At 40.0% G+C, this 11,001-nt stretch overlaps 2 protein-coding genes across 2 annotated transcripts; one reads left to right on the top strand and one right to left on the bottom strand.

The window, feature by feature from the left end:
* Positions 1–648: 648 nt before the first annotated feature.
* LOC311500387 (BCL2/adenovirus E1B 19 kDa protein-interacting protein 3-like) lies at positions 649–4,602 on the top strand. The gene is made up of 6 exons (XM_084561760.1): positions 649–784; positions 1,151–1,322; positions 1,451–1,511; positions 3,204–3,310; positions 3,711–3,860; positions 4,462–4,602. Exons 1-6 carry the CDS (start codon positions 742–744, stop codon positions 4,502–4,504), a joined length of 576 nt encoding a protein of 191 aa, XP_084417886.1. The 5' UTR covers positions 649–741; the 3' UTR covers positions 4,505–4,602.
* A 1,965-nt stretch (positions 4,603–6,567) lies between these two features.
* Positions 6,568–10,215, bottom strand: LOC311500385 (serine/threonine-protein phosphatase 2A 55 kDa regulatory subunit B delta isoform). The gene is made up of 10 exons (XM_084561757.1): positions 9,850–10,215; positions 9,581–9,655; positions 8,979–9,076; positions 8,692–8,857; positions 8,461–8,573; positions 8,187–8,364; positions 7,904–8,068; positions 7,481–7,650; positions 6,970–7,061; positions 6,568–6,850 (listed from the first exon to the last, which is right to left on the bottom strand). Exons 1-10 carry the CDS (start codon positions 9,854–9,856, stop codon positions 6,571–6,573), a joined length of 1,344 nt encoding a protein of 447 aa, XP_084417883.1. The 5' UTR covers positions 9,857–10,215; the 3' UTR covers positions 6,568–6,570.
* Positions 10,216–11,001: the final 786 nt, after the last annotated feature.

Below are 11,001 nucleotides of genomic sequence, written 5' to 3'. Positions count from 1 at the left end.
GAAAGTATAATCACTTTTGCAGCGATAACACATGTAAATTTTAAAGAAATTACTAAAGCTTATAAATGCCATGAAGTGCAGTGCATGGTAAGGCAAATAAATATAAGATGATGTCCAGTCATTTACTGTCCAAGTAGCGGATGCTTGGCTTAAGGTTAGTAGATGCCTGGATCTCCATACACTGTATGCCTACAAGGCCGATGAGGCTGTGGCTAGGGTGGGAGCTGGTGTCCCTTGTGTGTGCATTTGAGATTACACTGAATATTAAATGTTTAGTTCAAATAATTGCTCACGGGGCTGGGACTCTATTCTTTAGTCATCTACTCTCTGTATTGAAGTAACGGAGAGATATGAGCTATGACTGCCATCTGCAGACAGTTATGGGAAACTTCTGTAGTAAACAAGGTTGAACCCACATGTAAATTACGCATACATAAGCACAATGTATATATTTTTTTAATTTGTAAATATAATATTTTGACTAAAATAAGACTTGTCAATCAAGTTTACTGAGGCGGTTCAGAATGTGTGGGAGCATGCGCGCTTTGTTTTATAGCGCACGCTCAGTCTGCGTGCTGTGCGTGCCCACCGTTTCTGGGCCAATCACATTTTAGATAAACACAATATTGCGTCATTGTTATTGTGATACTCGGTTCTCCCGTCGCTTACAGACATTTCGCCACCATTTCGCTTACATATAGGACTCTGAAGTTGCGGACGCGCTAAAATTATATCACCGCAATGTCGCTCCAGAAGGACACTTCATCGGACGAGAGCTTGCAAGGTACAGTATGAACGACATAGTGGCTTGTAGTTCAGTAACGTTGATGCTAGCGTTAGCCGAAAACACGCGGAGACTAACGTTAAATCGCGTAACCTAGTAACGCGATAATAACTGAATGCTTAACTAAGTAGCAATTTTAAAGCAGCTATGTCTAAGCTTGACGTTATGACAGTTATTAATCTGTAAGATATGTGTACACAAGTACAAGAGGGCCGACCTAGTTATTTAACAAGGCTTATTTACAATGTTACAAAATCAAAATGCCTTCAAGCCAAGGACGGTTCCTATCTGTTTATACATCTGCTATGTGCCTAGCATCCGTGGCAGTCGTAGGCCGGTCTGTAAATACCGTGTGTTTGATTTAAGGTTCCTGGGTTGAGCTACATTTCAGTGGGAATGGTTCTCAAAGCACCAGTCATCACGGAAGCCAGGAGCAAATCCCCACGTCCAGTCAGGAGGGCGACCTGGAGAAAATGCTGCTTGAAGCCCAGAACGAGTCGGGCAGAAACAGCTCCAAAGGAAGCTCTCAGTGCAACAGGTCTGTGACAAAATAGGAAGAACAGTGTCCGTTTTCCTCCCTTGGCTGTGTAATACAGATGATCAAGAAAGGCTGTTGTGCCTCAAGTGAGAAAAAGCTTCTCATATGTTGTGTCCTTTTCACAACAGCCCACTGAGAGCACAGACCCCCCTTCTTCTGTGGAGAGGCTCGGAGGGAAACAGCTCTCAGGTACATACACTACTCAAATCACTGGCCTATATGGCAAAAATCTGCACATCACAGTCTAATTGTCGTTTTTATTACGTGAAGAAATTTCAGAGAAGATATTTTGACATGTTATAGCAGGCCAGGCTCGGGCGTAGTAATGATGGAAGTATTCCAATTAGGGCAGGCCCCGCTAGTTCATTGACATGAGTTACTGGGGCACTTAATAATGCTGAGTCATCATTCATCATGTCTGTTCCACCCATGTTGTTCCTACTGTGACAGGTCAACATGCCGATCATAAAAGTCAGAGCCAGGATTTACTTTCTTGTCAAGTATGTTACACCTAAAAGGAATTTGTATTAGAAAGTAATAGTAATAGAAAGTTAGAGAACCCCAAAGCAAGTAATGCAAACCAGGCGTAGGTGTATACACACACACACAGACTGCCTGGTCAAAAAAAACAGTCACCACCCAAAAAAAAAACAAAAGATCATACACTCTAATATGTTGGACCGCCTTTAGCTTTGATTGCAACATGCCTTCGCTGTGGCATTGTTTCAATAAGCTTCTGCAATGTCACAGATTTATTTCCATCCAGTGTTGCATTCATTTTTCACCAAGATCTTGTATTAATGATGGGAGAGTCTGACCACCACACAAAGCCTTCTCCAGCACATCCTAAAGATTCTCAATGGGGTTAAGGTCTGGACTCTGTGGTGGCCAATCCATGTGTGAAAATAATGTCTCATGCTCCCTGAACCACTCTTTCACAATTTGAAACTGATGAATCCTGGCATTGTCATCTAGGAATATGCCCGTGCCATCAGGGAAGAAATAAATCCATTGATGTTATAACCTGGTCATTCAGTATATTCAGGTAGTCAGCTGACCTCATTCTTTGGGCACATAATGTTGCTGAACCTAGACCTGAGCAACTGCAGCAACCCCAGACCATAGGCTTGTACAGTAGACACTAGGCATGATGGGTGCATCACTTCATCTCTATTCTTACCCCGATGCCCCCATCACTCTGGAACAGGGTAAATCTGGACTCATCAGACCACATGACCTTCTTCCATTGCTCCAGAATCCAGTCTTTATGCTCCTGAGCAAACTAAAACGGTTAACCTCACTGATTAGTGGTTTTCTTAAGGCTACACAGCTGTTCAGTCCCAATCCCTTGAGTTCCCTTCACATTGTACGTGTGTTAATGCTCTTATTTTCACTATGAAAACATAGCCCTGAGTTCTACTGTTGTTTTTCTTCAATTTGATTTCACCAAATGTTTAAGTGATCACAGATCACAATCAATCAGGATTTTTTTCCGACCACATTTCTTACTCAAAGACGATGGTTCCCAACTATCCTTCCAGTTTTTAATGCGTTGGACAGTTCTTAACCCAGTTTTAGTAGTTTCCACAATCTCCTTAGATGTTTTCTCTGCTTGACGCATGCCAATGATTTGACCCTTCTCAAACAGACTAACATCTTTCCCACGACCACGGAATGTGTCTTTCAACATGATTGTTTAAGAAATGAGAAGCTACTCATTGCATCAGTTGCGGTTAAATAACTGTGCAAGAGTGCATTCATGTAACACATTAAGACAGATACTGGACGTCTGTTGTTTATAGCATGTTTTATAGCATAAATGTTCCCAAGTGGATATTGTACATGTTCTGACTGAACTTAATTGTGAAAAAATGTTTTTAGTCTGATGAAGACTTCCAAGAGAGAAGAAGGGAAGTAGAGAACATGATGAAGAAAAATGCTGACTGGATCTGGGACTGGTCAAGTCGACCAGAGAACAATCCACCAAAGTATGTACCCAGGATTAATTCAGTAACTCAGTTCCCGTAGAGTTATCTTCCTGAATATAATATATTGCATTATTACTAAAGAGACAAAAAATGTGCAGTTGCATAGCATAAACGTATGGCAAACTGTTGGGATTAAGAACAATATGGATTAAGAACCATATTGATTTGAAGACACTTAAAGCAGTAAAAGGATGATAGAGGTAAAAGGAATAAGAAATTGTCCACTCTATGTTAATCTTTATGAGCTGAAATATATACAGTATAAACGTGATTTGTAATTGTGATTTGTATAACGTAGGGTGTAGTCTGTGTGAGTAAAGGTGTCAGTATGACATTAAACTGGCTCTCATTTGTTTTTAATGTATTCAAAACAATGAAAAATTCATGCGTTTCTCCGTAGGGAGTTCCTGCTGAAGTATCCTAAGCGCTCGACCTCTCTCAGCATCAGGAACACCAGCGTCATGAAGAAGGGAGGCGTCCTCTCTGCTGACTTTCTGAAGATTTTCCTTCCCTCATTAATCATTTCTCACATACTTGCTGTTGGCTTAGGGTAAGCAGCTTCATTTAATCTCCAAATATTGTGGTTTGAAAACTAAAAACATGTAATAGAGAAACCTCTGCAGGATCTTTAAAGAACTGTTTAAAGCCCCAGTTTACAGTACACAGTTTATGTATTCTCACAAATTATTTGATCGTGTCACATACAGACAAAAAATATGTTTTATAAACAACCGTACATGACGATATAGACCTGTTTAGACCAGTTTAGAAACACTGATTTGGATAGACCTTTAATCGCACTGGTGTGAATAATTTAGAGGTTGTCTCCTGGTTGTTCAAGAGTGATTGATTCCAGTCTCAGGTTTTGACATTTTAAGTTTGTAATCTGACATTAATAAACTTTGTGGTTACATCTGTGAATCTTATAACATGCGAGTAGAAAAATAACACAACAAAGCAGTTGGAAAAAAAACACGGGTAACACAAACACACTGATTCTTTAAGAGTATAGATTTAATGGGCAAAGGATAAAGGTAACTTTGTGAATTAGTGATACCATGTCTCAGTGTCTAGTTATTTTCTGATATGTTGTTGGGAAACCATAAAATTTTCAACGCCATCTCATAATACATTTGCTTCTCTCCTTGTAGGATATATATTGGGAAGCGCCTGACATCCCACAACACCTACTAAATAGGATGGTGGTGTGTTGTGACCCCTCGTCACCTTCATACGACCATCTCAGCATGCCTTAAAATTGGACCCTCGGAATATCAAGGGAGGTGCGGCCGTGTGACGTGGTTAACTTTGATTGAGCCCCCCCCCCACATGGCCCATGTCAGCAAGGAGAGTTGAGGATCTGTCATTGCTGTTTTGTGGTTTATACCTCTGAACACAACAGTGACCAATCCACTGCTCGTTGCCGTAGTCTCTGTCCCGGAGATTACTGTTTTGCTGCTTCCTGCTCCTTAAATCTGCACGTTAGGGAATCACTATAACACACTGTATGTTACTGCCTTTTTTTTTTTGATTAAACTGAAATTAGCTTTGATTTATTATAATGTACTGTCAGTATAAGCTTGTTAAATCAGCTGTGGATCAAATAATTGTTTTTGACAGTTTCCAAGCTCATGGGATCATTAGCTTAGTGTTTAAGTGATTGTGCCCATTACTGATTGCACAGTTGTGTGCTGGTAAATTGTGATCGAGTGTTAATAAGCTCATTAAGCACAGATACGGTCCATTTTGTTTATCCGCCACAAAATAAAAACTGTAAACACACGTATGGCCCTGATTCATTTAGAATCCGGTTAATTTGTAGAAACATGGAGCCGGCTGTTCATCAAAGGAGAGGAAAACATGCAGATGAACACAATTAAAATTTTATTGAACTTTGGTCAAAATAATAAACAAGTGAATACATTGCCACCATGTTAGGAATCAATGGACAAAGACAATGCATTATTATGTGTTTGTTTTAATGTCATCAGTATATGTTTTGTGTAGTCAACCTTCATTTCCGCATTCACAACTACAGAGATCCACATTTGCAGTATGTGGTTCAAATTTGGGTGCCATCCCTAATGAATGGATTAGGGCGTATGTATGAGGCCTGTCTGAATTTCCTACTTATTATATGATTCGGAGGCACTCTCACATAAACTGTACGGTGTGCAGTCTTCCTCCTTTATGTGTTTTCATAGACAGCCACGTATAGCAGCAGTATATGAGGACATAACTATAAAATAGGATTTACAAATAATGCACATGAGGTTTGTAAAACGTTTGGGGACGTAACTTGTAGCTGTCACTGATAGAAGTAAGTATTAAGGCTGCAGATTCCCTTTGTCCTGGACCCTATCTTGTGCCGCTTAAGTTTCTAGCCTGCATCCTAAAACATGGTCAAAAACCGGAACTTGACACAAACATATCGGTTTATCTCCAACAGTGGTTCTGAAACTAGTAGCCCCAAATCGTATTTCTCTTAACAAGATTGCTTGAGATCTGCTCAAAAGACAGTGGTGTGACTCGACATTTTTCCACCTCTCTACAACATAAAAACATGCAAAGCAATAAACATGTTTTAATACATACTTCTAAATTTAAAAACACATCTGTAGTTTTAGTTTCTTTTATTATGTGGATGACAAGGTGTACTTGAGTAGATACAGTCAGTGAAATTATGTCACCGTATTGACTGGGGGTAAAATAAGAGAAGGGAGGGGAGGAAAAAGAAACAAGTCCACTTTCCCAATTCACGGCCTTTTCCACCAATAGTTTGGCCTGAACACATGGCCAATAGGGGAATGTTACAGTTAGGAGTATTGGCCATTAATCCGTGCTTCAGAAGGCCAAAAAACCTTTGAAATGATGATACAACCTTGACAAGACGTCATTTTAAGGACTTCCGAGAGTTCTGTCGTTAAATTGTGAAATGAAGGCTTAAAATGTCAACACAAACACCAACGTTCAAGAGTTTGACCTCTAGGGAGTGCCATTCCGTCAATTAGACCCAAATTGGGCTTTCTGGGTCAGGGGGCATGTTGATTGCCCTGATGCCAAAGGCAAAACAACCTAAGCTCAGACTCAAAATAAAACAGGCCTATGGATCAACCTCCTGTGGCAAAAAAAGTAGACACGTGCTTTCGAATTCTTCACCAGGAGGACAACAAGGCTGTTTCTTCTTATACAGATAGACAAGTAGTAGGCTTAACTACACAGGTACGGTAAAAGCCCTATCCTCTGGATCCCCAAATCTTCTAGTTGATTTTGTCCTGGAAAATGTACAAGTTGTTGGTGGCTGCCACAGCTATCACGTTATCTTTGGGGTGCCAGGCAGTGTGGAGGATCTTCTTGTTGAAGTCCAGGCTGTCCACGCTGATCTCATCCTTCTTCCTTTTGCCACCAGTGGACACTTTGCGCGGTTTGAGCGTGGCCCGCGGTTTGCTGCTCTCCCGGGACGCCTCCAGCGTGATGTCCCGCCTAGTGTTGCGGTCGAACATTCGGAAGAAGTTGTTGTAGGACCCGGTCATGATGGCACTGAAGGAGAAAGTCAATTTCAATCAATTGTGGCCATTTGTTTGCCATAAAATTAAACCATCAGCAGACTGTCTAGAATGGTAATATATTAGCTTGTGAAATGGCACAAGGACACTCACCTGTCACTGCCATTCCAGCAGCACTCAAACTTGTCAAAGATGCAGTCGTTTTCATACAAGGAGCAGAGTTTACTGCGAAGGTATTCATGGACCTGAAACAAACCATATTACTTAATCTAAATATTCAACAATGTCCTTGTCCGTTCTTCAATATCACTTGCGTAAAAGCAAACACTGTACTTGTCTTTCTAAACATTCAGCCACATGTTTTTACTTCAGTGCTGTTTGGCAATGGACCATATTCTTTCATATTTCTATAACCATCTCTTTGTTTTTATGTAACTGTTTCATCATTGGCTTTAAGATATAAACATGGAAGAAAACTTAAACACAACTTAAAGTTAGGAATAAAAATCTCAAGTTACAGTCCTTGGACAGAAATGACAGTTTCAGGCCTTGACAGAAGTACTAAAATGTTTTTCAGTTTCATCTCACACAAGCGTCAATTAAGATGACTTTGTTGCCATATATTGTTAATTTCAGCTGCATGTTAGAAAACTTGTTTATGCACCTGATACGTCTCCACTGGCCTGTTCTCCATGTTGAGGTCCCAAACTTTGACGGAGAGGTAGTCACGTGTCATCATATAGCGTCCGCTGTGACTGAACTTCACGTCTGAGATGGAGGAGATGATCTCAGAGAAAAAGGATCGGCTGCTTGGATCCTCAGGCTCCTCAAAGACTTAGAAAGAAGGGAAAAATATTACAATCTACAAAATCACAATTCTCAGATTTCACTTTATTGGGCTATAATAATTCTAAATAAAAACACCTTTTATATACTAGTCAGTAATACAACTGTCTTTACCAAAAAGAGTACAAAATAATGGCCCAACTAATCAGAAACATGTTTATAAATATTTCAGTACACCTATTTCCTTTTCATAGGCTGAGTACTCGGATTAAACATTGCAGACTAAGGTACAGGTACTTACACTTTGAGTGCCTGTCGCAGAGTGCCGCTGCTCGCATGTCACACAGGCGGATGGTGCCTTTGCTACTGCTGTACACAAATACATTGCATTGGTGTGGATGGCACTCAGCAGCTGTGATTACTTCTGTCAGTTCCTCCATGTTGGCGGGCTTGATGTCTACAATATCTGGGAACACAGCGTTAAGCAACTAACAGTCTTGTGTTTCATTATGATACAATGCAGTGATTATTGGGACCCTAAGCCACATACTCAACATCGGCTTTCTGATGAACAAAAAGGATACTAAAACTTCTGTCTGTGATTTCCAAGTGCCATAGATTTATTCTTAGGTCATCTGCAGAGAGGTAAGTTTCATGATCACTATTTACAGAAATGGAATTAATGTGATAGGTGTGCGCATTTGCAAAGATCCTCCGTGGGCTTGCTTCTACCATGAGATCCATTGGCATCAGTACTGGTACCTGAAATGAACAACGTGCACTTTTGGTTAGATAATACAGGATTATAAAGAGTTGCATTCAAAAAATGAAGCAGGCCAGAGGCATGTGTAAAAATACCCGTAAGGAGGTGATTCTAAAGGGGTCTCTGAGTCGCCCATCTTCATCTTTCAGGTTGTAACCTTCTGCTCGTTTATCTCTTTCACTTATTTTCCACAATTTGATAGTTTTATCTGAGGAGAAATGTGAAAGTCGAACAATTTAGTGGTGAATAACAGTCATACAATGGGAATCAGGCCACAGTTTCAGTTATAACAACAAATAATATAAAAGCGGTCATAAAACTCTTACCATTTGTTGAAAGTAGAAAGTGAGCAGCATTTTGTTGGGGTAGCCATCTTATTTTATTAATTTTTTCCTCGATTTCTAAACTTTTCAAATAGTCAAATTCTGGCTCGTGACTCTGAAAAGTGCTATAGACGTTGTACTCCCCACGTAGGTGTGGACGATTCTTTGACTGAAAATACAAGAATAAAGAAAACTTTAGTCACAAAGGTGCATACTGCTATACGGGGTCAAGTCGTATCATTTCAGACGTAAACCTGCTCACCTGCCGGTTGATTGTGTTTAAATCTTACCTCCTGTTCATGCTGAAATATCACTACTCGGCCTCCTTTGTCTCCAGTTGCAAGTAATTCTCCAGAATAGTTGAACTCAACTGTTGAGATTATGTCAGCTGAAAATAGACACAGATCAGAGTGAATAACAATTGATATCTTCCACAGTGATGGTCAAGATGACAGCTACAGACATGCTACTGTGTTGAACTGCTCAGTCTGGTCCCTGTGATGGACAGCTTTAATAAGTCTAAAGCCAGTTACGCAAAAACACGCACCCCCATTCATGTATGAATGAAAACAAGCATGATGTCACTCGACAATTTATGGACGCAGCACATTGACGTCATGGACACGGTCGCTCCCCTTTAATAGTTTAGCCGCCACCTAGCATACTGCTAGCTAGCGACATATAGTAATTTAAAGGGAAAAGGGCATTTGTGCAGCTTATACAAAAACAGGTTAGCACCAATCACGACAGCGCCCTTATAATAAAACATATGCGTCCATTTAGCGTTAGCTACCGTGTATCTCGTATGAAGCCCACAGAGCACCATCACCAGACCATCCAGCTAGCTTCCCACCGTTTTAGCCTAGCCGCCGAGCTAACGTTAGCAACATACCTTCCGCAACATCTTCATCTATGGCTCCTTTCACTTGAGAGAAACACCACTGGAAATCATTTCCTCCTGCAACTCCTGTGAACAGAGCACATCGTTAGTTGGTATCAGACTCCCGTTTCCTCTGGCGATAAAATGACCCGACAGTGACACAGTTTGACAACTAGCAAGTTAGCTAGCCAACGTTAGCGCTGGCTAGCTAACTTGCAGATTCAGGCCATCACACACACCAAGTGAGGTGGATCCTTTTCCTCCCTTCAAAAGTAGCTTACCCGCCATTGCTTCATTTAGCAGCTCTTGCTGTACACAGCTTCCAATACCTAATCAACCAATGCGGCTTGCTCGGGGGAAATAGATAGCATCCACAATCAGTGTGAAGACTGATCTGTCAAGACCACGGAAATTATCCGTGATTTTTTTTTCTTCCAAAATGGCGCACAGTACATGGAGAAATGACGTCATGCACACATGCCACATCCTGGCCCCATCCATCCTCCAGAGCATCATATCATTAAATGTGCATTTCGTCTGTTTTCGACGCACACGACTGTATTTCATTGAAGAACTTGCTTACTGAGTCCTTTAAAGACAGTTCAGCGGTTTGTGACGGATGCGACCAATAACATTTACACACTATGATGCAGGTATTTCAATTAAAGTTAAAGCAAACTTAATAACATAAAATAAAATAGCTAGCATAAACATAAACATGTCTTTCTAGTCGCGTGTTTATAACCTATATATATAGTATTACAAAAGTGCATAATATGAGTAATAATAAACACGTTTCTTATTATAATTTGCACCGTTTATGAAACAAACAAAAAAAAAACAATGGTTCATTGTCATGTTTTTTTTAAATTTTATTTTATTTTTTTAGTCATGTCACATATGAAGTGTCATTTTTGAGTTTAGTGTCACTCAACAATGTCTGACATCGCTGAAGTGCCCCAGCTTTTATTAGATGGTCAATCGGTGACATCTAGTGGCGAAATGGTGGAAGTCTGCTTTGTTTTGATCAGGTACACATTTTCAGCTCTTCTTCACACACACAATTGTGTTTGGACTTGTATGTAACAACAAGGAATCATGTATTAAAAAGGTCTTGACCTCTAGGACTTGACCCAGCAACAGCATATCAGCCTCCATAAGTGGTTATTGCAATAAGTGGTAAAAGAAAATGTGTTTGAGCATTTCTGTGAAATGTTTGTTTTGGCTAAAAAATTTAAAAACAATCCTGTTAATTTTCACAATTTTGTCTAATATGTGTATAGAATATTTCATATGTTATTCTAAAATATTGAGCCCGTAAACAAAACCCTTTTGCATTATGAGCATGTTTTTATTGTTTCTCCAAAAAGTGGATTTTTCACAAGAGATCAAACTTTTCAAATGTTCTGCTCAAATCAGCTAAAAAAAATTGT

This window comes from Chelon labrosus (genome assembly GCF_963514085.1).
Source record: "Chelon labrosus genome assembly, chromosome: 15".
Taxonomy (NCBI): Eukaryota; Metazoa; Chordata; class Actinopteri; order Mugiliformes; family Mugilidae; genus Chelon; species Chelon labrosus.
Note: the sequence above shows the minus strand (reverse complement) of the source record. Positions and strands in the feature narration are given on the sequence as shown.

What these genes read in the sequence shown, in the direction of transcription:
- LOC311500385 (XM_084561757.1), bottom strand. An exon ending in TATTTCAGCATGAACAGGAG is followed by an intron (nt 8,858 to 8,978) that starts GTAAGATTTAAA and finishes TTGTATTTTCAG; the next exon opens with TCAAAGAATCGTCCACACCT. An exon ending in TTAGAATCACCTCCTTACGG is followed by an intron (nt 8,365 to 8,460) that starts GTATTTTTACAC and finishes TGTTCATTTCAG; the next exon opens with GTACCAGTACTGATGCCAAT.
- LOC311500387 (XM_084561760.1), top strand. Translation starts at nt 742, where the DNA reads ATGTCGCTCCAGAAGGACACTTCATCGGACGAGAGCTTGCAAG. An exon ending in GGAAGCTCTCAGTGCAACAG is followed by an intron (nt 1,323 to 1,450) that starts GTCTGTGACAAA and finishes TTTTCACAACAG; the next exon opens with CCCACTGAGAGCACAGACCC. An exon ending in CGGAGGGAAACAGCTCTCAG is followed by an intron (nt 1,512 to 3,203) that starts GTACATACACTA and finishes AAATGTTTTTAG; the next exon opens with TCTGATGAAGACTTCCAAGA.